This window comes from Schistocerca serialis, chromosome 7 (assembly GCF_023864345.2).
Source record: "Schistocerca serialis cubense isolate TAMUIC-IGC-003099 chromosome 7, iqSchSeri2.2, whole genome shotgun sequence".
Classification (NCBI taxonomy): Eukaryota; Metazoa; Arthropoda; class Insecta; order Orthoptera; family Acrididae; genus Schistocerca; species Schistocerca serialis.
In genome coordinates, this window is record NC_064644.1 from 94407779 (window position 1) to 94435763 (window position 27985).

General features: G+C 44.8%; 1 protein-coding gene across 3 annotated transcripts in view; it reads right to left on the reverse strand.

Moving 5' to 3' along the window:
- Positions 1–25608, reverse strand: part of LOC126412213 (mitochondrial mRNA pseudouridine synthase RPUSD3-like) — a 122652-nt gene extending 97044 nt beyond the window's left edge. For 2 of the 3 annotated variants that reach the window (XR_007575260.1, XM_050081696.1), the window contains exon 1: positions 25210–25608. Coding sequence is in view for 2 of the 3 variants with exons in the window: in XM_050081696.1 (XP_049937653.1) it covers positions 25210–25390 (181 nt within the window). In the remaining variant the exon portion in view is untranslated. Of the gene's footprint in view, positions 1–24878; positions 25146–25209 lie in introns of those variants that run through there. The other variant, XM_050081698.1, reaches the window with a different exon arrangement.
- Positions 25609–27985: the final 2377 nt, after the last annotated feature.

The window sequence follows — 27985 nt, forward strand, 5'->3', positions numbered from 1 at the left end:
GTGAACGGATTATTGTGGCCAAAATAGACACTATGCCCATGCCTACTACAGTAGAAAACGTTTATATGCCAACTAGCTCTGCAGATGATGAAGAAATTGATGAAATGTATGATGAGATAAAAGAAATTATTCAGGTAGTGAAGGGAGACGAAAATTTAATAGTCATGGGTGACTGGAATTCGACAGTAGGAAAAGGGAGAGAAGGAAACATAGTAGGTGAATATGGATTGGGGGTGAGAAATGAAAGAGGAAGCCGCCTGGTAGAATTTTGCACAGAGCATAACTTTATCATAGCTAACACTTGGTTCAAGAATCATGAAAGAAGGTTGTATACATGGAAGACACCTGGAGATACTAGAAGGTATCACATAGATCATATAATGGTAAGACAGAGATTTAGGAACCAGGTTTTAAATTGTAGGACATTTCCAGGGGCAGATGTGGACTCTGACCACAACCTATTGGTTATGAACTGTACATTAAAACTGAAGAAACTGCAAAAAGGCAGGAATTTAAGGAGATGGGACCTGGATAAACAGACTAAACCAGAAGTTGTACAGAGTTTCAGGGAGAGCATAAGGGAACAATTGACGGGAATGGGGAAAGAAATACAGTAGAAGAAGAATGGGTAGGTCTGAGGGATGAAATAGTGAAGGCAGCAGAGGATCAAGTAGGTAAAAAGACGAGGGCTAGCAGAAATCCTTGGGTAACAGAAGAAATATTGAATTTAATTGATGAAAGGAGAAAATATAAAAATGCAGTAAATGATGCAGGCAAAAAGGAATACAAATGTCTCAAAAATGAGATCAACAGGAAGTGCAAAATGGCTAAGCAGGGATGGCTAGAGGACAAATGTAAGGACGTAGAGGCTTATCTCACTAGGGATAAGATAGAAACTGCCTACAGGAAAATTAAAGAGACCTTTGGAGAAAAGAGAGCCACTTGTATGAATATCAAGAGCTCAGATGGAAACCCAGTTCTACGCAAAGAAGGGAAAGCAGAAAGGTGAAAGGAGTATATAGAGGGTCTATAAAAGGGCAATGTACTTGAGGACAATATTATGGAAATGGAAGACGATTTAGATGAAGATGAAATGGGAGATACAATACTGTGTGAAGAGTTTGACAGAGCACTGAAAGACCTGAGTTGAAACAAGGCCCCGGGAGTAGACAACATTCCATTGGAACTACTGACAGCCTTGGCAGAGCCAGTCCTGACAAAACTCTACCATCTGGTGAGCAAGATGTATGAGACAGGCAAAATACCCTCAGACTTCAAGAAGAATAGAATAATTCCAATCCCAAAGAAAGCAGGTGTTGACAGATGTGAAAATTACCGAACTATCAGTTTAATAAGTCACAGCTGCAAAATACTAACGCGAATTCTTTACAGACGAATGGAAAAACTGGTAGAAGCCGACCTCGGGGAAGATCAGTTTGGATTCCGTAGAAATGCTGGAACACGTGAGGCAATACTGACCCTATGACTTATCTTAGAAAATAGATTAAGGAAAGGCAAACCTACGTTTCTCGCGTTTGTAGACTTACAGAAAGCTTTTGACAATGTTGACTGGAACATTCTCTTTCAAATTCTAAAGGTGGCAGGGGAAAAATACAGGGAGCAAAAGGCTATCTACAATCTGTACAGAAACCAGATGGCAGTTGTAAGAGTCGAGGGGCATGAAAGGGAAGCAGCGGTTGGGAAGGAAGTGAGACAGGGTTTTAGCCTCTCCCCGATGTTGTTCAATCTGTATATTGAGCAAGCAGTAAAGGAGACAAAAGAAAAATTCGGAGTAGGTATTAAAATCCATAGAGAAGAAATAGAAACTTTGAGTTTCGCCGATGATATTGTAATTCTGTCAGAGACAGCAAAGGACTTGGAAGAGCAGTTGAATGGAATGGATAGTGTCTTGAAAGGATGAACATCAACAAAAGCAAAAAGAGGATAATGGAATGTAGTCGAATTAAGTCGGGTGATGCTGAGGGAATTAGATTAGGAAATGAGACACTTAAAGTAGTAAAGGAATTTTCTATTTGGGGAGCAAAATAACTGATGATGGTCGAAGTAGAGAGGATATAAAATGTAGACTGGCAGTGGCAAGGAAAGTGTTTCTGAAGAAGAGAAATCTGTTAACATCGAGTATAGATTTAGGTGTCAGGAAGCCATTTCTGAAAATATGTGTGTGGAGTGTAGCCATGTATGGAAGTGAAACATGGACGATAAATAGTTTGGACAAGAAGAGAATAGAAGCTTTCGAAATGTGGTGCTACAGAAGAATGCTGAAGAGTGTGTGTGTGTGTGTGTGTGTGTGTGTGTGTGTGTGTGTGTGTGTGTGTTTGTTTGAGGTTTACGGGCGCTACACAGCGTGATCATCAGCGCCCAAACGCATAAAAACAGGAACACATGCAGTGAAGGGACTAAGACGGACAGCGAACAAGGAGAACGGCTAAAAGACACAAACCTGAAGCAGTTCCAAATCCTCACATACAGAGGCGAAACAAGAGGAGAAGATACGCTCTAAAAAAGGAAAGGAAACACAAGGAAAGGAGGACAGAAACCGAAGGGAAACAAGGAGTATTCGTGACTGGCGGACCTCTTATCTAAAACCTGGGTGAGCCACCCAGCAGCACATTAAAACCCTCTCCCTAAAATCCGAGGCAACAAATTGGACAGGACACAAAACCGTAAGACCTTAACCACAGTCGTGGCGTCGTCTTGCACAATAGAGGGCAAATCCGGTGGCAAAGAAACAACTGCCCTCTGGTCAGAGAATAAAAGACAGTCAAGTAAAACGTGGCGGACAGTAATTTGGATGCCACAAGCACGGCAGATTGGGAGGTCCTCCCGCCGGAGTAAAAAATCATGTGTTAAGGGACTGTGCCCGATGCGGAGGCGAGTGAGGAGAACCTCGTCCCGCCTGCATGACTGGTAGGACGTACGCCATGGCCGCGTGGTGGCCTTGACCAGACACAGCTTATTGTCGCCGATTGCCAGCTACTCCTCTTCCCATTGACGCATAACACGAAAACGCAGGAGGGAGGTAACAGCATGGAGGGGGACAGCACATTCAACAATGTGAGGGAGGGAACATGCATCTTTGGAAGCCACATCCGCCAGTTCGTTTCCCCTAATACCCAAGTGCCCCGGCACCCAGCATAAAGAAACCTCCTTCCCATGCCGTTGCAGGTGGAGTAGGGCATCATGGATGTTCTGGACGACCGTATCTGCTGGGTACAAGTGTTGCATGGTCTGAAGGGCACTCAGGGAGTCAGAACAGATGAGGAACTTAAGACTGGGAACACATCTCATCTGCTCCAATGCCCGCAAGATCGCAAACAATTCGGCATCAAAGATGGTAAACGCCACAGGAGGCCGTAACTTGACAACTCGATCAGGGAAAACAACAGCACGACCAACAGAGTCCCCCTGTTTAGAGCCATCCGTAAATACTGGTACATGGTCGGGATGCTGGTGTAAAATATCGGAAAATAAGGAGGTAAAAACAAACTCAGGTGTGCAGCTCCTCCAGTACTCCGACAAGTCCAAAAGGACGCTGGGCCTCTGGAGCAACCAGGGAGGCAGGCGGGTAAAACCTTGTCGTTGGGGGGCCACACGCTCCACACCAAGGGACTCAAGCAAATGCTTGGCACGAATCCCAAATGGTCTCGTTGTCCTGGGACAACTGTAAAAGAGACGTTCCATAGGCGGTCGGACAACGGTAGGGTACGCAGGGGAGGTAGGACAGGCAAGGAATTGACACACCCGTCGCACCATGAGGAGTTTCCGCCGGATGGCGAGCAGCGGTTCTCCTGCCTCAGCACACAGGCTCGGTATGGGACTGGTACGGAAGGTACCAGTGGCCAGCCTGATACCCTCATGGTGTACCGCGCCAAGAATCTTCAGATACGAAGGCCTTGCTGACCCATACACGGTGCAATCATAGTCAAGACGCGATCGGACGAAAGCCCTATAAAACTGCAGCAGACGCGCCCGATCTGCTCCCCAGGACCGATGGCTCAGTGCCTTCAGGGCCCGCACCTTTAGGTCTTTAGGGTGAGGCAACCACGATAACTTTGAATCAAAAGTGAGGCCCAGGAACCTCACAGTGTCCCTAAAAGGAAGAACGGTGTCCCTCAGACGTAATTCAGGGGAGGTAAAAAGATGTCGAGAACGATTAAAATGAACACACACACATTTGTCTGCAGAAAAGGTAAAACCCGTCTTCGCAGTCCATGCCTCTAAGCGCTTTATCGTAAGCTGCAACTGCCGACTAGCAGTGACAAGACTGGAGGAGGAACAGAAAACAGCAAAATCGTCCACAAACAAGGAGCACTGGGCAGGAATCCGGATAGCGGACATGATACTGTTAATGGCGACGACAAAGAGGGTGACACTTAAAACGCTTCCCTGAGGAACACCATTCTCCTGCACGTACAAATCAGATAGCACATTACCAACCCGATATCGAAAGAGGCGGTGGGAAAGAAAGGACCGAATGAAGATGGGGAGACAGCCAAGAAAGCCCCACTCATGGAGTTGATTGAGGATAAGGCGGCGCCAAGTAGTGTCATACGCCTTATTAATGTCAAAGAATACACCTAGATAATGCTGGTTATATAGGAAGGCCTGCTGGATGGCCGCCTCAAGCAGGGTCAAGTTGTCTATAGTGGAACGACATCTCCAAAAGCCACACTGAGAGGGGCTAAGGAGCTGCCTGGTCTTGAGCACCCAAACCAGGCGATGGTTTACCATGCGTTCCAATGTCTTCCCGACACAGCTCGTCAAAGCAATACTTCGATAACTACTGGGATGCGTTCGGTCCTTCCCCGGTTTGAGGAGGGGAATCAAAATCGCCTCCCTCCACGAGTCAGGGTACGTGCCGGACAACCATATCATATTAAAACAATTCAGGAGAACTTCCTTGGATGGCAGCAACAAGTGCTGCAGCATGCTGTACCGGATCTGATCATGACCAGGTGCAGTATCATGAGCCACAGACAGCACCGAATCCAGTTCCCACATTGTGAATGGGCAGTTGTAGGGTTCAGAATTTGGAGACCGGAAGTCCAAGTGACCCCTCTCGATGGCAGTGTGGTAGTGGCAGAAATCTGCATCACAGTTAATAGTGGCGGTAGATTCCGCAAAATGCATGGCCAGTGTCTGGGCAATGTCTCTCGGCGCCGTGAGGAGACATCCTTGATGCAGCAATCCCATGACAGGTAGTTGGCTGAGTTTCCCGGAAATCCTCCTGATGGCTTCCCATACTTTCGTAGAACTAGTGGAGCTGGAGATGGAGTTCAAGAACGATTGCCATGACCATCGTTTGCTCTCTTTAATCACTCGCCGCGCTTTGGCCCGTGCCATCCGAAAGGCCGCAAGATTGTCAGCTGAGGGATGGCACTTCAAGCGGCGCAGAGCTGCACGGCGGACTCGGATGGCTGAGCGGCACTCAGTGGACCACCAAGGGACAGGACGCCTCTTGGGATGACTGGATGACCATGGGATTGACAATTCAGCAGCATGGGAAATCACGGCTGTAACATGGTCTACCCATTCGTGGACGCTGGCACGGTGTTCCAAAACAGCCAGTTGGCTGAAAAGTGTCCGGTCAGCTCTGCAGAGGTGCCACCGGGGCGGCACTGGTAATGCCACAGCCTCATCCAGGAGGCGAATCCAAAGGGGGAAGTGGTCACTAGAATGGAGGTCAGCAGCAACCTCCCACAGAGCAGAATCCGCGAGTGCGGGAGAGCAAAAGGAAAGGTCAATAGCCGATGACGACCCAGAAGCAGTACAGAAATGAGTGGGAGCACCAGAGTTGAGGATGCCCAGTTCTTCAGACATCATGAGGCTTTCCAGAATGCGACCCCTGGGGCAAGTAGTCGGAGAGCCCCATAAGACATTATGAGCATTGAAGTCCCCCAGAAGAAGAAATGGGTGGGGGAGTTGGCTAATAAGGTCTGTGAGAGCCGCAGAGTCTATCGCATCCTGAGGTGGTAAGTAAACTGAACAGACTGTGAGCCTCCGACCCACAAGAAGGTCAACTGCAACTGTTTGCAAGTCTGTAACGAGAGGGAGCTCAGATGAGGGGTGCATGTCACGGACAAAAACCGCAACACCACCCTTTGCCCTTTCCCCCGTCAGATCATCTTTTCGATATACGGTATAGCCCCATGAAGAAGGAGCATCAGTGGCCTGAAAATGTGTCTCTTGGAGACATAAGCACACAGGGCACTCTCGTACAAGGAGTTGTAATTCGGCCACATGCGTCCTGAACCCATTCATGTTCCACTGTAATATGGGAGCCAGTGATCAGGGTGGCTGAACTTTCACCCTGCTTCTGTGCTTTGGAGGAGAGCCCGTACTGGCCGGAGATTTATTCCTGGGGCGAGAAGATCGCCCCCGGTCGACATCAACATCCATCAGCTCCGATGACGACCCACGGGAGATGTCAGAGAATACGATGGTCTCGTCATCGGACCGACCCTGACTAATCTCCTGAGGTGGCAGGACCTTCATCTTCGGCGTCTTTGTCTTGGGGGGCTTTAAATGAAGAGCCTTGTCAACAGCTGGAGCTGTACTCGCCTGGGCAGAAGGCGCCATATGGGGAGAGGCAGGAAGTACCCCAATGTTACCAACCACGGCCTTGTCCGACGTTGCGGGGAGAGCTGCAGGTTGCAAAACAACCGCAGCAGCACAAGTGCACTGGCAAACGCAGGTATTAGTGCTAGCACTAGTAACCTCCGTTTGCGTAGCAACAGTGGCCATTTGTACCGGTTTTTTCAGAGCGGAAGCGAAAGATGTTGAAAACACAGGAGGTTGCATGGCCTTAAAGAGCTTCTTGGCCTCACCATAGGGGATGCGCTTAGATGTTTTAATCTCCTGTATCTTCCGTTCTTCGAGATAGATGGGGCAGACCCGGCTCCAGACAGGGTGACTCCCACAGCAATTCACGCACTTCACAGGCGATGAACAATCGGCTCCTTCATGGGCAGGCTGACCACATTTACCACAAGTGGCTATCCCATTGCACCCCAACGTAGTATGCCCAAAGCGCTGACATTTAAAACAGCGCATTGGATTAGGGAAATATGGCCGTACTGGCAAACGTAAGAACCCCGCTTTAACATGCTCTGGGAGCCTCGGGCAACCGAACGTGAGAATAAACGAGTCGGATTTGAGGAGGTCCCCATCGACTCGTTTCATAATATGCTGCATGTCAACAATACCTTCGTCAGCCCACTCAGATTTTAACTCGTCTGCGGGGATATCCACCAAATCCCTTACTATAATTCAAAGTGGAGTGGAGCTCGGTCTCGATGGCGTACTCTCCGAGACAGGTTGCTTTCCGAAGAGAAGCAGAGAAGCGACTTGACAGGAACTAGAAGTCTCAACTAACAGAGCCCCATTGCGCAGTCTTATGCATCTTATAGGTGTGGAGCACACCATAAGATTGAGGTTTTTTTATAGAGGTCGGCCTTCCTCGCAATCCAATCAAGCCAAGATTACCATTCCCCGCAGCACACAACATTCCACCGCCACGCCATACGGTGGTCGCTGAAGCATGTCCGGGGGTTACGGTGACAGGAGACTGGCAGCGTGGACCAGTCCCCAGCTCAGGACCCCGGGGTCGCCAAGCCCGTACTCAGCAAATGAATGCTGAGCCCCTGGGGGCAAGAATGCTGAAGATTAGATGGGTAGATCACATAACTAATGAGGAGGTATTGAATAGAATTGGGGAGATGAGGAGTTTGTGGCACAACTTGACAAGAAGAAGGGACATGTTCTGAGGCATCAAGGGATCACAAATTTAGCATTGGAGGGCAGTGTGGAGGGTAAAAATCGTAGAGGGAGACCAAGAGATGAATACACTAAGCAGATTCAGAAGGATGTAGGCTGCAGTAAGTACTGGGAAATGAAGAAGCTTGCACAGGATAGAATAGCATGGAGAGCTGCATCAAACCAGTCTCAGGACTGAAGACCATGACGACGATGACAACGACAATGACGACGACGACAACAACAACCAGTCAGTTGTCATGACATCCATTATAGCCATGACCTTTTTTTTTTCTTTTTCTTCTTGTCTTCTGAACACCTCTTAACCATGATGATGCCAAGGAACAAGTGGCCCCAAACAAAAAGTGAAGACATTTACTTGCCATTCCCCATTGTGGATGTGATGGGTTCAAAATATCCCATCTGCACCAATCGAAACCTCTGGGCAGCTTAGCATTTTTTATGTTATTAAATCATCATCAGGGGGGAGAGACATAACACTTAACAAAAATTTATCTTTAGAACGAATTACGACTTGAAAGCAGGACCTTTGGATTTACAGTCTGAACTTACCCACCACATGCAACTTAGGTATAGCACTGAAAAGTATCTATTCTTAGGAAGCACCCACCTGACTCTCAACCTGTGCCTTGTCACTACAACTGGTTTACTTATACAAACATTTAACATCTCATATGGACACAGTTTAAAAATTGTATACCTATGCTCATTTAGCATAGGGCCTAACCTACTTTCCAGAATGTCCGCACAAATTCCAGTAGCTGCTCAAAACCTATGTGGTAGTACACATGACACTAACTTTCCAAAGAAAACTGCCTAGCAAAAAAAGAATTTTAGTGTTGAAGAGTACCTATTAAGGCGCGTTTAAACTGTGCTCAGAACATGTTTTTGTTTGGAACATTGTGTGCAACTTGTCCCCTCAACATGTTGGCAACATTGTTCATTGTTCGCATTCCTGTTTACACTAGCGACCAACATTTCTACGTATTCGCATAGTCTGCTATGGTGAACTGATAGGTTACTTTGCGTATCCACATCAAGATTGGTTGGTTTGTGGGATTAAAGGGACCAGACTGCTATGGTCATTGGTCCCTTATTCCAAGTACTAAAAACACCCACAGAGAATAAAAAAGAGGAACAGAATAGAGCACAGACGACACAGAACAAGTGTAACTGAGACAAAGACCAGACAAAACGAACTAAAATCACACAGAGTGTGACGGTGGTTGGCCGACCATAGAAATAAAAAAGGAAAAGCCAACCACTGAAAACACATTAAAAAATCAGTTGAAAACCGGAGGCTAAAGACCGGACTCAACACAAAACACGAAGATAAAACAGAAACACTTAGATTAAATTATAAAAACCCCCTGCCTGAATAAAATGTAAAACTAAGTCAGCCATAGCCGAGTCATCTGTTAAAAGGGCAGGGAGCGTGTCAGGCAGTGCGAACGACTGCCTGAGCACAGCTAAAAGCGGACACTCCAATAAAATATGGACCACAGATAAAACGGAGCCGCAGCGACATAGAGGTGCATCCTCACGGCGCAATAAGTGGCCGTGCGCAAGCCGAGTGTGCCCAATGCGCAGCCGGCAGTGGACAACAGACTGCTGGCGCCTTGACTGGACGGAGTTTGTTGGGCGTGGGCAGATTGCGCCATTCAGTGTCCCAAACCGAAAGGACTTCACGGCGTAAGACTGCCCGCAAATCAGTCTCCGGGAGGCCAATCCCCAGAGTTGATTTACTAGTGGCCTCTTTCGCCAGGCGGTCAACATTCTCATTGCCAGGTATCCCAACATGGCCTGGGGTCCACACGAAGACCACAGAGCGGCTGCAACGCGCAAGACTATGCAGGGACTCATGGATAGCCATCACCAGGCGAGAACGAGGAAAACACTGGTCGAGAGCTCGTAAACCGCTCAGGGAATCGCTACAGATAACGAAGGACTCACCTGAGCAGGAGCGGATATACTCTAGGGCACGAAAGATGGCAACCAGCTCAGCAGTGTAAACGCTGCAACCATCCGGCAAGGAACGTTGTTCGGAATGGTCCCCTAGAGTTAGCGCATACCCGACACGACTAGCAACCATCGAACCGTCAGTGTAAACAATTCCAGAGCCCTGATACGTGGCCAGGATGGAATAAAAGCGGCGGCGGAAGGCCTCTGGAGGGACTGAGTCCTTCGAGCCCTGTGCCAAGTCGAGCCGAAGGCAAGGGCGAGGAACATACCACAGGGGTGTATGCAAAGGTGCCCGGAAAGGAGGTGGAACAGGGAAAAATCCAAGCCCGGAGAGAAGCTCCTTGACGCGTACGGCGATCGGACAACCCGACCGGGGCCGACGTTCTGGCAGATGGACGAGTGACTGCGGGAACAGCACACGGTAATTTGGAGGTCTGGGCAAGCTAAAAACATGGGCAGCATAAGTAGCCAGTAATCGTTGGCGTCGTAACCGCAGTGGAGAGACACCTGCCTCCACTAGTATGCTGTCCACAGGGCTGGTGCAGAAAGCACCAGTGGCAAGGCGTATCCCGCTGTGGAGAATTGGGTCCAGCACCCGCAACGCAGATGGGGATGCTGAGCGATAAGCCAGGCTCCCATATTCCAGACGGGACTGGATTAACGCCTGGTAGAGCCGTAACAGGGTAGAGCGGTTGGCGCCCCAGCGGGTGTGGCTCAAACATCGCAGAGCATTGAGATGCCGCCAACACGCCTGTTTGAGCTGCTGGATATGAGGCAGCCAAGTCAGCCGGGCATCGAAAACCACCCCCAAAAACCTGTGGGATTCCACCACTGAAAGAAGTTCGCCGTTAAGAGAAAGCTGCGGCTCCGGGTGGACAGTACGTCGCCAGCAGAAATGCATAACGCAGGTCTTGGCTGCCAAAAACTGGAACCCATGAGCTACAGCCCAAGACTGCGCCTTGCGGATAGCGCCTTGTAGCTGACGTTCAACAGCTGCAATGCCAGTAGAGCTGTAGTAAAGGCAGAAGTCGTCAGCATACAGGGAAGCAGAGACAGAATTTCCCACGGCCGCAGCGAGCCCGTTAATGGCTATTAAAAACAGGCAGACACTTAAAACAGAACCCTGTGGCACACCGGTCTCCTGGACGTGGGAGGAACTATATGAGGCTGTGACTTGCATGCGGAAGGTACAATACGACAGGAAATTGCGGATAAAAATCGGCAGAGGGCCCCGAAGACCCCATCCATGAAGTGTAGAAAGGATGTGATGACGCCACGTCGTATCGTACGCCTTCCGCATGTCGAAAAAGACAGCGACCAGGTGCTGATGGCGGGCAAAGGCAGTACTGATGGCCGACTCCAGGCTCACCAGATTGTCGGCGGCGGAGCGGCCTTTACGGAACCCACCCTGAGACGGGGCCAGAAGGCCCCGAGATTCCAGTATCCAATTCAAGCGCCGGCTCACCATCCGTTCGAGAAGCGTGCAAAGAACGTTGGTGAGGCTAATGGGGCGGTAACTGTCCACCTCCAAAGGGCTCTTGCCCAGTTTCAAAACGGGGATGACAATGCTCTCCCGCCATTGCGACGGGAACTCACCCTCGACCCAGAGACGGTTGTACAGGTCGAGGAGGCGTCGCTTGCAGTCTACTGAAAGGTGTTTCAGCATCTGACAGTGGATGTGATCGGGCCCGGGAGCAGTATCAGGGCAAGTGGCAAGGGCACTGTGAAATTCCCACTCACTGAATGGAGCATTGTAGGATTCAGAAGTGTTTGTGCGAAAAGAAAGGCTCCGACATTCCATCCGCTCTTTAATGGAGCGGAAGGCCTGGGGGTAATTCGCAGAAGCGGAACTCATAGCGAAATGCTCTGCTAAGCGGTTTGCAATGACGTCGGAGTCAGTACAAACTGCTCCATTCAGTGAGAGCGCAGGGACGCTGGCAGGGGTCCGATAGCCGTAGACGCGTCGAATCTTGGCCCAGACCTGCGATGGAGTGACATGGAGGCCAATGGTGGACACATACCGCTCCCAGCAGTCCTTCTTGCCTTGGCGGATAAGGAGGCGGGCTCGCGCACACAGCCATTTGAAGGCGATAAGGTGGTGTATGGAAGGATGTCGCTTGTGACGCTGGAGCGCCCGCTGGCGATCTTTAATCGCTTCAGCGATCTCAGGCGACCACCAAGGCACAGCCCTCCGCCGAGGGGACCCAGAAGAACGGGGAATGGCGGATTCGGCGGCAGTAACGATGTCGGTGGTGACCGATTGAACCACCGCATCAATGTCATCACTAGAGAGAGGCTCAATAGCGGCAGTAGAGGAGAACAAGTCCCAGTCAGCCTTATTCATAGCCCATCTGCTGGGGCGCCCAGAAGAGTGACGTTGTGGCAGTGACAGAAGGATCGGAAAGTGTTCACTGCCACACAGGTCGTCATGCACACTCCATTGGACAGACGGTAAGAGACGAGGGCTACAGATGGAAAGGTCGATGGCGGAGTACGTGCCGTGCGCCACGCTGAAGTGTGTGAAGGAACCATCATTTAAGAGTGAAAGATCGAGCTGTTCCAATAAATGCTCAATGGTGGCGCCTCGACCTGTTGCCACTGACCCACCCCACAGAGGGTTATGGGCATTGAAGTCGCCCAGTAAGAAGAAAGGTGACGGCAATTGGGCTAGCAGTGCAGCCAGCTCATGCTGTGCGACATCACCATCCGGTGGAAGGTAAAGACTGCAGACGGTAATAGCCTGTGGCGTCCACACCCTAACAGCGACAGCCTCTAAAGCTGTTTGTAGAGGGATAGACGCGCTGTGAAGAGAGTTAAGGACATAGATGCAGACGCCACCAGACACCCTTTCATAAGCTGCTCGGTTCTTATAATAACCCCGATAGCCTCGGAGGGCGGGGGTTTGCATTGCTGGAAACCAAGTTTCCTGAAGAGCAATGCAGAAGAAAGGGTGAAGGCTGATAAGCTGCCGGAGCTCAGCGAGACGGTGGAAGAAACCGCTGCAGTTCCACTGGAGGATGGTATGTTCCGTGTCTGTGAAAGGCATGACGGGACTGGGAAGGCAGATTACGCCGCTGGGTCACCTGCTGCCTCCGATTGAGCACCCGTGCTAGTGCTATCCATGGCGTCTGAGGGACCGGTGAGATCGAGGTCCTCAGCGGACGCCAGAATCTCCACCTCATCCTCAGACGCAGAGCTCGTAGGAAGCGGTGGGATGGGTGCCACCGCAATGTCGTTAGCCTTGGGGACTTTCTTCTTCTTCTGCTTCCCTTGCTGTGCCTTCGGTGGTTCAGGCTGGGAGGGCGCCACTGGGTCAGTCTCAGGGACAGACGACGACCGTGTGTCCCGACGACCAGGGACCGGCGGTTGTTTGAGCCACCTGCGGCTGTCGGCTTTGGTACCAGTCGGAACTTGCGAAGGGAGGTCCCCAAGGGACCCCTTCCTTGCGAGAGGAGCCGAAGAAGTCTTACGCTTCTCCAGCTGGGAAGGGGGAACTGATGTCCCCGATGGTTGGGGGGGCGTTGCTCCTGAAGTAGATGGAGCAGGAGCAACAGGGAGTGGAGTGCCCCCCACCATCAAGGGGCAAGGGGGCAGGTGTGGGTCTCTGGCTCTGAGAGCTAACGGTGTGTGGCGCAGCTACAGGAACTGTAACAGGAGCGATAGTGGCGGCATAAGTGGAAGTCATTCATACTGGATGCAGGCGTTCAAACTTACGCTCAGCCTCGGTGTAGGTCAGCCTGTCCAGGGTCTTGTATTCCATTATTTTCCACTCCCTCTGGAGAATCTTACAGTCCGGCGAGCAGGGGGGATGGTGCTCCCCGCAGTTGACACAGATGGGAGGCGGGGCACATGGAGTATCAGGATGAGACGGTCGACCACAATCACGACAAATGAGGCTGGAAGCACAGCGAGAAGACATATGGCCGAACTTCCAACACTTGAAGCACCGCATCGGGGGAGGGATATAGGGCTTGACATCACAATGGTATACCATCACCTTGGCCTTCTCAGGTAACGTGTCACCCTCGAAGGCCAAGATGAAGGCACCGGTTGCAACTTGGTGATCCCTCGGACCCCGGTGGACGCGCCGAAGGCCAAGATGAAGGCACCGGTTGCAACTTGGTGATCCCTCGGACCCCGGTGGACGCGCCGGACGAAATGGACCCCTCGTCGCTCTAAGTTGGCGCACAGCTCGTCATCGGACTGTAAAAGGAGATCACGGTGAAAAATAATTCCCTGGACCATATTTAAGCTGTTATGTGGGGTGATAGTAACAGAAACATCCCCCAACTTCGTACAAGCGAGCAAGGCTCGTGACTGGGCAGAGGATGCCGTTTTTATTAAGACTGACCCTGACCGCATCTTGGACAAGCCCTCCACCTCCCCAAACTTGTCCTCTAAATGTTCGACAAAGAACTGTGGCTTCACAGACACAAACGATTCCCCGTCAGCTCTGGTACAGACGAGATACCAGGGCGAATATCTTTCGCTCTCATTCATAGCCTTTCGTTCCTCCCATGGTGTGGCCAGGGAGGGAACGATTTGGGGTCATACACATTAGCCTTAAAGTGAGCTTTGGAACGCTTAGAGACTGCTGACAGCTGGCTGCCAGCGAGAGATGATGTACCACGCTTCATTGCGGGTCATCCGCCCTGATGCCACCTACTCCGACCAAGGGCCCTCCCCACGGGCGCCACCCAGCCACAGCAAAGGCCACCTGGCAGGATGGCCATTGCCGGGAGTCCCGATGCCCCAGGGAGATGGGCATCTACTCCTTGGCATACGTGGGGTGTTAACGGCGCAGGCATCAGTAGAGTGATTCCTGTGTTGTCAGGGGGCTACAACCTAGAGGGTACATGGCGGCCCCACCACAACGGACTGGCTACCGTGCTGTATGTTAGGTGACATGTGGTCCATGGTCGCCGTCAGTGCAGAAAATGGCCCTGCACAGTGCTTGGCAGAAAGTGCATGCAGGAGCGTATCCATGCCCAAGCGATGGAGAGCGGGCAGGACTGCAATGCAACGACGAATAAGATTGCGAAAGTTCTCAACGCAAGATGGACACAATACACCAAGTAAGGCGCCCTTCCCCAATCGGCTCGCTCTTCGGAAAAATTTTGAGGTATGGAGGTCAAACCCGACAGGGGACCATCACATAAGGCCGAAACGTTTGAGACTCCTTTCAGTCGCCCCTTACGACAGGCAGGAATACTGCAGGCCTATTCTTACCCCCGAACCCCCAGGGGGTCCACATCAAGAGATACGCTTTGTCAAGTGAAGAGGAAGAATTAATGACATTTGGTGCTGCAATAATAATACTTAATAAAATGAACAGACCAAGAAAATGACAGTGATCACTGGTGGACCAAAACATACTATAGAAGACATGGCGGGAATGACACCGCTTTGCGAGCTGAATTTGGAAGATGGTTCTGGCTTTCGTAACTTCACTAGGATGTCGCCGTCAGATTTTGAAATGTTGTTGAATATTATAGGACCAGTTGTTTCAAAGAAAGACACAAATTTCAGAAAAGCAATCCCTTTGAAGTAAAGACTTGCTGTTACTCTTCATTTTCTGGCATCAAGGAGACTCCTATCAAAGCCTTGCATATTTATTCCACATTTCAAAGCCAGCCATATCTCAAATAGTTCTGGAAGTTTGTGAAGCTTTGGTTGAAGGATTATGTAAAGGTAATTAAGCTACGTTAACAGTACTGAAACATATACCCCAACAAGAAAAGTGACACAACTCGAAAATGGCAGTTTTGAGTTTAAGTCACTGAAAAATATGGATACAATTACAGTATTACTTTTGTATATAATATAACAGAATATACTACCATTAAATACTTACTTGAAAAGTAAAAGAAGCTAGTACTACTTCACTAAAAGTTTCGTATAATTCTTTAAAAGTATTTCCTCAAATATTGCATTTTTTAGTTGTGTCACTGTTCTTGCCAGGTTGTGACGTATTTATTTGATTAGATATTTATTTTTATATTAGTATTTGCATATCTGCACCATTCCATAAAGATAATTTCTTCAGAATCCAAATCAGATATGGTGCCAATGAATGTGACAGGGGAATCTGTGGTTGAAGTTGACGCTGATGATGCTGCTGTGTCTATGTTTATTACGGTATGCTGCTGCTTCCTCAGAGCATTCAGTTGGCATTGATGTTGCTGCTGCATAATATTATGCAACATTTCTGCTGCATTAAGTATGGGGTCTCTTCTTCCACCCCCACCCCCACCCCCCCTGTTGGCCAGCTTTTGTGGTGGAGGTGGTGTGCTGTCCTCTTCACCCTTCTCTGCAGGTTACTCTGTTTCAGTTGCTGCATGTTGAGGTAGCTCTTGCAAAACCTGAAGCCAAATTTACTTGTTTCAGATGCCAGCTACTGAAGACGAATGGCGTTCAAAAAAAAGTGTGTTCCGCCAAGCACTCCACTTCCCTCAATGCGTGGGAGCCATTGATGGGAAGCACACTGTTCTACAGTGCCCTGTTGCTAGTGGGAGTGAGTGTTATAACTATAGAGGATCGTTTAGCATTGTGTTGCTTGCTGTAGTTGACGCCAACTACAACTTTTTATATGCTGATGTTGGCTGCCAAGGGAGGATTTCTGATGGAGGTGTTTTCAAGAAAGTCTCCATAAGTGAACTAATTCACAAAAAGAAACTGAACTTGCCACGTCACGAGTGTTTACCTGGAGGGACAAAGCCACTACCACACGTATTTACGGCAGATGATGCTTTTCCATTACACGAAAACATCATGAAGCCGTATCCAGGTAGGCACAACAGAGGCTCTAAACAGAGAGTCTATGCCATACGATCATTTATTTACCACAAAATGTCAAAGGCAAGGATGAGTGTGGAAAACACATTTGGTTTTATGGCTTCAGTGTTCCGGGTCTTCAGCAAACTGATGCTATTACAACCACAGAAGGCACAAACCATCACAATGACAGCAGAGTGTCTGCATAATTTTTTAAGAAAAAATTCTGAGTCAAGAAGTTATTATAGCCCACCAGGAAGCTTCGATTCTTTTTGTCCACAAACAGGAGAAGTCATTCCAGGGACATGGAGACGAGATGTTAATGTAACCTCTACTACCACACTCCCAAATATACCATGGAGAACTTCTCAAACATTCAAGAAAATTCGCGACGAATTTGCCAACTACTTTGTGAGCCCACGAGGAGCTGTTCCATGGTAAAATAATTACTGTTAAAATTGTTGTACAAGAGAATAAAATTAATCATATGCAAGTATAACCTTGTTTACCTCTTCAATTGTGTCCCGGGTCTCCTTTGCTTCCTGGATATCATCCAGGAAACGTAGGTATTTAAATCCAAACCCCTTCGTTTTGTAAAGTGTGTCAGTACCACATCCAGATTTTTTAAGTGTCCCCTATTTTTCTTTTCTCTCGTCGGTACTGAGACAATAGAGATTTAATTTTTTTGTCCACATCACTGCTGCTGGCGCCAAGCTGAATCGTGTTTGATTTTAGTATTTTTGTAACCTACACAGTGTACATTCCATGGGCACTCCTCTGCCTCATACTGCGATATCAATTGGAAAATTTTGTCTCGTGACCACTCTATTTCAGATAAAAATGAAGGGAAATAAAATAAATGAACCACTACACTCACCGCAAAACAAACACCAAGACACTCACTGAAAGCAAATGAATACCCGCGCTGCGTAGCGGAATTTAGTGGCAGCAGGCCACGAACAATGTTTCTTTGAACTCTATCGATGCAGCCATGGAACACTGATTTTGGGTTGTGAACATCAGTAGTCCATTACTAGCCACGAACAATGTTGTGAATAATGTTGCGAACTCAGTGTAAACGCGCCTTTACATTGAATTTGTATATACTTTTTTTGACATGTCTTACATTAAACATACAATCGCTGCACATAGTAAAATTCTACATGATCAAATAAAACTCAGTTGAATTCAATTCAAGCATCTTTATAATGGGTTTGAATTACACTCCAAGAATGCACCACTGCCATAATTTACAGCCAGTCACACCTGAGCTTAACAAATAAGCTGCATCAGAGTCAATAACACACTATTTTAGTTCTGCAGCCATTTCTGCTGGCAACTACACCTGAAACGTATTGCCCTCTACCATTAAAGTGGTCATGACACATTCACTGGCTTCACCAACTCTCAACCAAACTGTCAGCTTCCAACACAGCTAAGCCTCACACTATGCTACACACCAGTCTGTCACTGTGACCATGCCACATCATTACAATTTATTGTGCAAATGTTCCATGCAACGTAAAACTAGCTAACACTGAAAGCAGTAGCATATCTGATAATTAATAATATGATCATGCTGAAAAGAGAGAAACTAAATGTGCTACGCTTATAGATTTGAGCAAAGCTTTCAACTCACATGAGGCTAGTAACAAAATCTGTGCACTATTGCATAAAAGATAATTTAATATGTGTATTTAGAACCTATCTACCTGAAAGGCTATGCAAATAATCAGATATCAAAACTGTTGAAAATAAAATATGAAATCAGGGGTTGGTTCTTGGACCCTCCCTTTTCATTGTTTACATAAAGGATTTCTCAAATCACATATGCAAGAACATATTATATGCTGACGACATAACACTGATAACAGGTGCCAACATACAATGTGTTCAAAACCACAACGGAGAAATAATTGGAATGACTGACTACTGCTGTATGGCCATCCAGCTATCCACTAACAGAACAAGGACGGAAGAATTTCTATCGCTCTCCGTGCAATAAAGTATGAGATAAGAATGTGACATTACTTGGAATTGTGATCAAGACTAAGAAATAATGTTCATTTGCATAATACAAGAAATAGTCACATGGTGCATTTACCAAACTCAAGACTGTCCCACACACACACACACACACACACACACACACACACACAACAGCCATAAACAACTTGTGATTATTTGTTATCTATGCTTGCAAAATTTGGTGACTGAACATGTAAATGGTATTCTCTCAGCAAAGTAACTCTTCTAAAATCAAAACTGTGATCTGCTGAAGATATTATTATTGCTATGGTTAGATACTATTCTGGAATACATCCCCATCTCAAAAATTTTGGAGAATGATGTCAGCAGTGAAATAGGCCTATAGTTATTGAATCTCTCTTATCATCACTCTTAAAGAAGGGATTAACAACTGTACATTTCAGTCTCTCTGAAAAAATGCCTGGAGTTACTGATGCTTATATATTTTGGGTAAGACTGGGTTTATTATGTGGGAACAAATCTTTAGTACTTTATTCAAAACACCATCAAAATCAGATGAGCTTTTATCTTTGGAAGGATGTAGTGCATAATTTTCTTAATTTCAGAAGAAGTTGGTGATGCATTCATACGACTGAATTTTATGAGAGTTATTTTTCCTACATAATGCCGTTATTCTTATCTTGAGCTGTTTGTCCCTATGCTTTCTACTACATTTAAGAAATGATTAATATATTTGATACCTGTGATGCATCACTTATAGCCCTTCCATTTAGTTTAACAGTGATGTTATCCTGATCTGTGGTTGGTTGTTCTGTTTTTTGTTTCACTGCAGTCCATTTAGCCTAAGTCTGTTGTTGGAATTACTGATTTCTGACATTATGTGCCCCTTCCTTGCATTTTTTAAAAACTTTCTTTAGTAATTTTGAGTGGTTGTTTTAGTGTACAACTCCTGCAGGGTCTCTACTTGTTCCTGTCAACAGATACATTTCCCTTTTCCTTTCACAAGATACTTTAATCCCTCTAGTTATAGATGGTTTTTTTACATGGTTATTTACCGAACTTTCTGATTAACTTATGTGGAAAGCAATTTCCAAATAATGCTATGGGTTTATAATGCAATAAGGGTACATAGAACACAATCGTGTGTACCCTGGAAACGAACTAGCATGAACAGCTAGTCCTACTACAGGGAAACATCGAAGAAAAATTGCAAGCACACAAAACTGGACCACCTGAAGAACAAAAATTGTGACAACTTCCTGAAATATTGAAGGACTGTCAAGAGAGAAAGAAGTCTTATCATGAGAAGTGCAAACAATATTTATGGGACATTTTAACATTGCAAGCAACACACAGTGAGGTAAATGACCACAGACCAAAACCTGAAGGCATGAATATGGTATCAGAATGCCCTCAAGAACAATATGGTAGTGCTGTCTTGGGATTATGGAAGTGTCCGATTCCACCCGTCTGCTTTGACCCATGATGTCATCAACATGGCGGAAATGGCTATTCTAAGCGCCTCCAATATGGCGCCAATGATGTCACTACACACACACAGCAACAAACACGAAAATATGTATAAATAAGACAATAACATCTCCCTCCTAAAATACAATCAAACTAATGGGACAACTGTGGCAAACTGAGGGTTTTAGAGAAGGGACAAGCTAAATATAACAGGAAAAAAAGGAAAAAAAACAACAACAACAACACGATCCCAAAACACACAAAATGACGGACAAGAAAAATAATTACAAAATCTATAGGAATCGGACACTTCCCTTGACCTATACAGGTCAACTACAGCCGACGTTACCAAAACACCAACGCCTACAGTAAAAACTACGCTCTCACTCTCACTCTCTCTCTCTCTCTCTCTCTCTCACACACACACACACACACACACACACACACACACACACAAAACAGAGGGCGTTATCAAACACAAGAAGACGACATCTACAAATACAACAAACTCAAACTCCACACCTTAATGACGTCACACATCATAACTCCCTTACGCGACGGGGCAAAGCAGATGGGTGGAATCGGACACTTCCGCTTCTTTGATAGACCAGCTATAAGGATTAAGTCAACAAGTTTCACGGACAAAAACAACATTGAAATTTTATCAATTGAGCTACAGTCGTGCACTGTTAGATCAGTGATACAAACCATCTAATATTGATTTTACATTCCACAAGCCAAATAAGTTTCATAACAAAAACATCAAGGTTGTATTGGGAGATTTTAAGTGTAAATCAGGGATACAATTTAACGAAAAAAAGGGGGAAGAACTAGAATACTGGACAGCAAGAGAGGGACTGAAGATTATTTTTTATCCTAAACTAAGACCATCTTTAAACAGCGGCAGATGGCAGAAGAGATAATATAAACCCATCATCATCTTCATTACTAAAACACTGCTTATCATGTTACAAAAAAAGCAGAAGCAGCTTTCCCTTGGATGCAACACTGCCCTGTATTTTGTATAGTTTTTGGAGTTATCCAGGTAGAAAATATATCCTTGAAACAATGCTTTAACTGCAAGAAAGTGATATGAGTCGCTTACAGAGAAGAACTGGATCTCAAAGCTGAAAATATAAAAGCAGTCCCAACAAACAACTAAGAATTTTTAAAATTTGTAAAGAAAATGTCAAGGAGGAACCAATTTATATCTAGCCTTGACTCAAGTTCAAAAGATCTCTTAAGCAACTATCATAACAAGTACAATGCAGATTCTTTTTCCCCAGATACAGCTGAAACGGGAAAAGAACTACTCCAAAGCATAGCTGAATAAAGAAGGGAGAGATGAGCTAAACTATTATCTGGTCTGGGCACGAAACAGAACAGTCAAAGAGCATGGAAGGTGATACAACATCCTAGCAATGAGCCTCCGAGCCTGCCACTGAGTATGAACGTCACTCTGAAACAGACTGCTCAACAACAACTACTGAATGACAAGGCAAGACAGGAGGCAGATACACTGTATCTCAAGTGAAACATACGAGGAGAGAGCGAATTTCTAGAATCTCCATTCACCCCTCACAAACTGGGAAGAGCAGTGCAAGAACTCAAAGAAAATAAAGCATATGAAGCAGTTTGGTGTAAAAACTAATGAATGGCTAGTGAGGATGATGAACAGATGTTTGCAAACATATCAGATTCCCAAACTGTGGAGGAAAGCACGACTAGTAGCATTTCTAGAGCCTGGCAAAGAGATGACAGAGCCAAAAAATTTCCATCCTGTTTCCTTAACCTGCCACACATGTAAGTTATTCAAAAGAATGATTCTGTAAAGAATAGCAACCAAAATTAACACGAAACTTATCCCTAAACAAGTTGGATTTGGAACAGGGAAAGCATGTTGCAGTCAAATACTAAATCTAACTCCACACATTGAAGACAGTTTTGAAAGGAAACTGATAACTGCCACTTTCTTTGTTGATCTTCCTGCTGCATACGATACAGTAAACCACCAATGCCTCCTCACAAAAACCTGCGAAATAACAAAGGACATTTGACTGACTTACATGTGAAGAGCCATGTTGCAGAATTGAAGATTTTATGTAAACTCCGCAAGAGAAGGAAAGTAGATGGAGAAACCAAAAGAATAGATTACCGTAAGGGACTATTCTTCCCTCATTTTCTTACAATATGTATACAAATGACCAGCCACACCAGACAGATATAAAGAGATTCATATATGCAGATGACTCTGATATTACTGTCCAAGGAAGAACATTTGAAGAGATTAAAAGAAAACTGACACAGGCTTTACATACCCTGGAGGACTACTATGAATAAAATCACCTGTGATTTAATCTGGAAAATATGGAAGTATGCGCTTTCGACCTGCATAACAGGTAAGTGCCAAGGAAATAGAATGGAAAGGGTTTAGATTACACCACCACACCAAACCAAAATACTTGGGAGTCACACCAGACCGTACAAGGTCATCTAAAAAACACTGCAATGATCTAAAAGGAAAATTATGTGCATGACACATTATACATAAAGTGACTGGTTCAACATGGGGAGCACAACCCACAGTTCTTCAATCATCAGCAATGAGACTCTGTTTTGCAGCTGGAGAATATGTGGCACGAGTATTGGAGGCATCCAGCCACTCCAAACAAGCAAGCATCACTTTAAATGAGACTATCAGGATTGTCACTGGATGCCCGAGGCCTACACCCCTCTACACAATTTACCCACCTGTGGCCTCTGTTGTTGTTGTCTTGAGTACAAAGACTGATTTGATGCAGCTCTCCATGCTACTCTATCATGTGCAAGCCTCTTCAACTCAGAGAACAACTGCAACCTACATCCTTCTGCATCTTGTTAGTGTATTCATCTCCTGGTCGCCCTCTACTATTTTTACCCACCACGCTTCCCTCCAATACTAAATTCGTGATCCCTTGATGACTCAGAACATGTCCTACCAACCGATTCTTCCTTCTAGTCAAGTTGTGCCACAGATTCCTCTTCTCCCCAATTCTATTCACTAGCTCCCATCTAATCTTCAGCATTCTTCTGTAGCACCACATTTCAAAAGCGTTTGTTTTCTTCTTGTATAAACTTTATCATCCATGTTTCACTTCCATAAATGGCTACACTCCATATAAATACTTCCAGAAAAGGCTTCCTGACACTTTAATCTATACTCGATTTTAACAAATTTCTCTTCTTCAGAAACACTTTCCTTGCCATGGCCAATCTACATTTTATGTCCTCCCTATCCTCATCAGCAGTTATTTAGCTGCCCAAAAAGCTCATCTACTACTTTAGTCATTTCCTAATCTAATTTCCTCAGCATCAACTGAGTTAGTTCAACTACTTTCCATTATCCTTGTTTTGATTTTGTTGTTTTTTTTCATCTTATATCTTCTTTTCAAGACACTGTCCATTCTGTTCAACTGCTCTTGCAAGTCCTTTGCTGTCCCTGACAGAACTGCAATGTTATCGGCAAGTCTCAAAGCTTTTATTTCTTCCCCCTGGACTTTGATTCCTACTCCAAATTTTTCTTTAGTTTCCTTTACAGCTTGCTCAATATACAAATTGAATAATATCAGGGATTGGCTATAGCCCTGTCTCACTTCCTTTTCAACCATTGTTTCTCTTTCATGTTCCTCAACTACCATCTGGTTTCTAGTGGCCATGGCATCGCCAAATATCAGATGCAAAGTAACCAGTGAATGAGAGAGGAAAAAGCAGCAAACTGACCCAGGGCACTTAAAGTATAACCACCAAACAGTCCCAATTTGTCTTAAATCAAGGAAGAGATATAGCTAACAGACAGTACCGCAAGAAAGCCAACCTGAGAGCCACCACCTTTCTTTAAGCCTGGACTCTCAGCAGAATGCAAACCTGCACCACAAAGAGAAAATCAAACAAGGGCAGCAACTACAATATAGTACACGAAGAGCACTGAATGGATTAAGAAGAAGACTCTCAAAACGCAATGTAAACATGGGTAAGTGGAGCTACTCTGAAGATAGAGCAGTGTGAATGTGAAGAAACACAGACGACTGAACGTCTGCTCATTTGCCCAAAGAGAGAGTTTGACTGCACAGTGGAAGATATAATTTCATCCAATGACAGGGCTATTAAACCTGCTGTGCTTTCGAGGAAGAGTATTTAAATGTTCTTGTCTGGACACGGAAAGTAAAATAACTTAAAATTTAATCTATTTCATGATAACATTTGGTTCATTATAAATTTCATCCCATGTCATTTCTTGTAAATCATTCTTAAAAACCATTTGTCCCGGACACATTAATTATTCTGATTTCCAAGGAGGAGTATCCATACTGTTAAGACACGATGTTACTTATCCAAATGACCGGTGCATGATGATTAGAGAGAGTATTTGTTACAGGGTAGTTATTTTTTTGCTTTGAGCTTCATCGAAGAAAATATAAATCACCTGGGGCCTATCGTCTTTATCCACCCATACTGGAAAGTTAATTACTGAGATGAAATTGTAGGATCCAAATAAGCTTTCCAGATAATTATCCCTATCAGAATATTTTAGAAAATCTACACTGAAGCCACCACTGATTATTAATGACTTGCTGCTGTCTAACAGATAGCACAGTAAGGTATCCAGATCACTCATTCGAAATTTCCCAGTGGGGATCTAAATACGTTACAGTTAAAAGTGCACTATTTTTTTAGTATATCATTTTTACTTACATATGGAGTTATACTGTTAACTGTATTTTACATGTTGACAGTGTCAACTGTATCAAAATAGGGTCTATACTGAACGGTTGATCATAAACATTCCAAACATTCCAAATTCTTTGAACATGCTCTGTTGGAAACAACTAGAATAGCTAAACACATACTTCTCCTGACTCTGATCCCTTCATTCATTCATAGGTTCCTGTATTTCAGTCTGCTACAAGATACCACTGTAGCTACCAAAATGTTCAATTGGCAAATGGGCTGGGTATCTGCAATATTTCGCTGTGGCGTGGGGCAGAAGTATGTACTGGTATTATGGTACCGGTAATGAAGGATTTTCAAGTCCCAGTTCGTACCGACAGTGTCCTTAAAAAAACTTCGTATTCGCAATGTGGCTACGAGAACAAAGAACTTCATGTTCAAGATACTGTTCAGACCATCACAACGAACTGTACACTCGTGAAAACCGTTATTTAACATTTAATCTATTACCTCTATTATAACAGATATTTTTCAGCAAATGGTCCACAAAACTTCGCACGTTGTTCCAGGGGCACAACTGGCTGTAGACATGCTTCGCTGCTTTAAAATCTTCTAATGGTCCGCGTAGACGCCTCAATAATATCCCATGTGGAGTGCCGATGAACTTATAACCATCCCTAACAGCAATCATGGTGCTTCTCCTTTACAATGACAGTATCGGGTGATAGTAAACTGGTAGACAGAAAACTATCAGAAACTGTTTCTTCTCTCATTTAAAAAAACACAGCACTACTAACTCTCCTTTGCGTGGCTTTCACTAGTGATCAGTAAATTCCACTAAGACGTAACACTAAACACATAATAACAACACACACTCATAATTTCTTTCATAACATTCGCGGTAAACTTTGATTTGCGGTAACATCGACACCTATCGATAACAGCAATGATTCTTCCGGGTGCGACGGAGTATCTACCAGGGCACAAAAATAATGTCGTGACTTAATCAGCAACATATTGTGCTACTTACGTATTCTTTGTCTCTTTGCATCTATGTAACATGTAAAACAACATTCATTACTCTATTTTAACGTTCTCTGTAGTACAAAAGGGGTGCAGGTGCACAATGCACCAATTAAAATCATTGATCATTTATCCAGTGATATAAAAAGTCTGACATAGAACAAAGTAAAATTTGAAAATTAACTGGAAAAGTTTCCCCTTGACAACTCCATCTATTCCTTAGTTGAATTTCTATTATTGTAATGTGTACAAAGTGGAGGGCAGGAATCACCAACTCTCATCTGTAGTTACAAAAGTCTTACAAATGTTCAGCATGTAGCCATATTTGAAAATTAATTTCTGATGTGACTGTAAAATCCTCGTTTCATATCATTATGATTTATCGTGCAAAATAATCCATTAAATTAACTATTGGGCTATCTCCCTGCTGCCAGTTGTTTTAAAAATATTCGAAAGGGCATTGTGAAATAGATTGTACAAACACACAACTCAAAAATGACTCTCCCAATTTGGCTTTCGCAGAGGGCTCACGACAGAGGGTGCAATATTCAGTGTTGCAAAAGATATTCTAGATGAACTGAACTGTAGAATATAACCTGTAGGGATATTCCTTGAGCTCGCTACACCTTTTGACTGAGTAAAACATAACATATTATTATAAAAAATTCCACATTGGGCATCACAGAGACCGAAAAGAAAAGAACCTAAAATCATTCGAAAAATTTTTGGAGCAATACATAGAGATAGTATGTGAATGAAGAGGCCAACCTAAGAACTGTACGAACATACAGACAGACTCACAGACATAATCAGGAAACGCCGATTAACATACACAGAATGAAGAACACTGGACTCTTAAAGAGGATTTTTGATGTAAGTTAACAGCTCAATCAAAAAAACACAGTGGTTTCATGAAATAGAAGAAGACCTAAGACATGGAGGAATCAATAAAGAAATGATAGAGAAAAGAGGCAAATTCCGAAACGAAATTATGAACACGAAATTTGAAGTAAAAGAAAGGAAGAGACCAGGGAAAATATGGTCACAACAAAGGAAACACGAACGCAGTCAAAGAATTAAGCGTTTTTGAGAAGAAAAAAGAAGAAGAAAACATTAAAAAAGGGGGAAAAACTGAATAATCATGTAACATTCAAGTTCAATCACTGTCTTAAGAGAAAAAATGTATAATAATAATAATAGTAATAACAATAATAATAAACCTTCCACACTATGGCAACAAAGAACAAATATTAGCTTGCCTAGAACCCTACTTACATACCAGGAAACAAAGAGTAGCCCTAACAGGTGTAGGGGAAACAGTAAAATCAGAGTGGAGAACTATTAAGTAATGTGTTCCTCATGCTTCGATTCTTAGACTTCTTATCTTCTTAGTGTATATTTATCACCTACTGGCACCAATAAATAATAATGTAATGCAAATATAGTTATACTTATAGATGATACAAGTGCGTCGCAGCCTCAATGCAGATTACTATTGAAGGAATAACAAAACATGTATAAAAATAGTTTGCAGCAAATAGGCTACTATTAAACATTTCAAAAAAATTTTAATGCAGGTCTAGACAGTAAGTAAGAAGGTACAAGCTCTTGAAATTGCTTTCAAAGTTCAAAAAGAAAATTGTCATATATAAGATTTCTAGGAATAAAAATGGATAATAAATTACGAGGGAATGAACATACTGATTATCTGCTCAAGAAACTATGTCGAAACTGAAATGTTATTTTCGCGTTAAAAAATCTCCCTGCCTAAGACACTGATGGTGCTACAGTCGCACTTCTTTTGATGCGCCTTGGGAATGTTGGTTCATTTGTTGTGTGTCTGCCACTCCATCCACTTTGCTTTGTATTATGAAGTAATAAAAGTTGTTTCCCTATATTCCGGTATGTGAATTTGGCTTCCATAAACCTTAATACGGTATAGGCCCAGATTAGTTGAAGAATTTCACCACAGAAGTTTTTATGTCTCTTGTTTGATACGCGAATCGAGACGTCTCGCGAGTCATTTTTTTGCCATTTAGTGTGAAGGAATCACAAGAAGCATTGTAAAACTGTACGGATCGAATTTCCAGCTGTGGAAATTTCAGATTCGAACCTTGTTTAATACCTGCAGCATTCGAGATGTGGTGGACAGCTAAAGAGGAAATAAGACCATGTTCGTGCCACATGTTGCATTTCGACCGCGATCGACCACTCGCAGCTCGAATTTTTGATAATGTGCACTACTGCTCGTGAAATGCGGGAG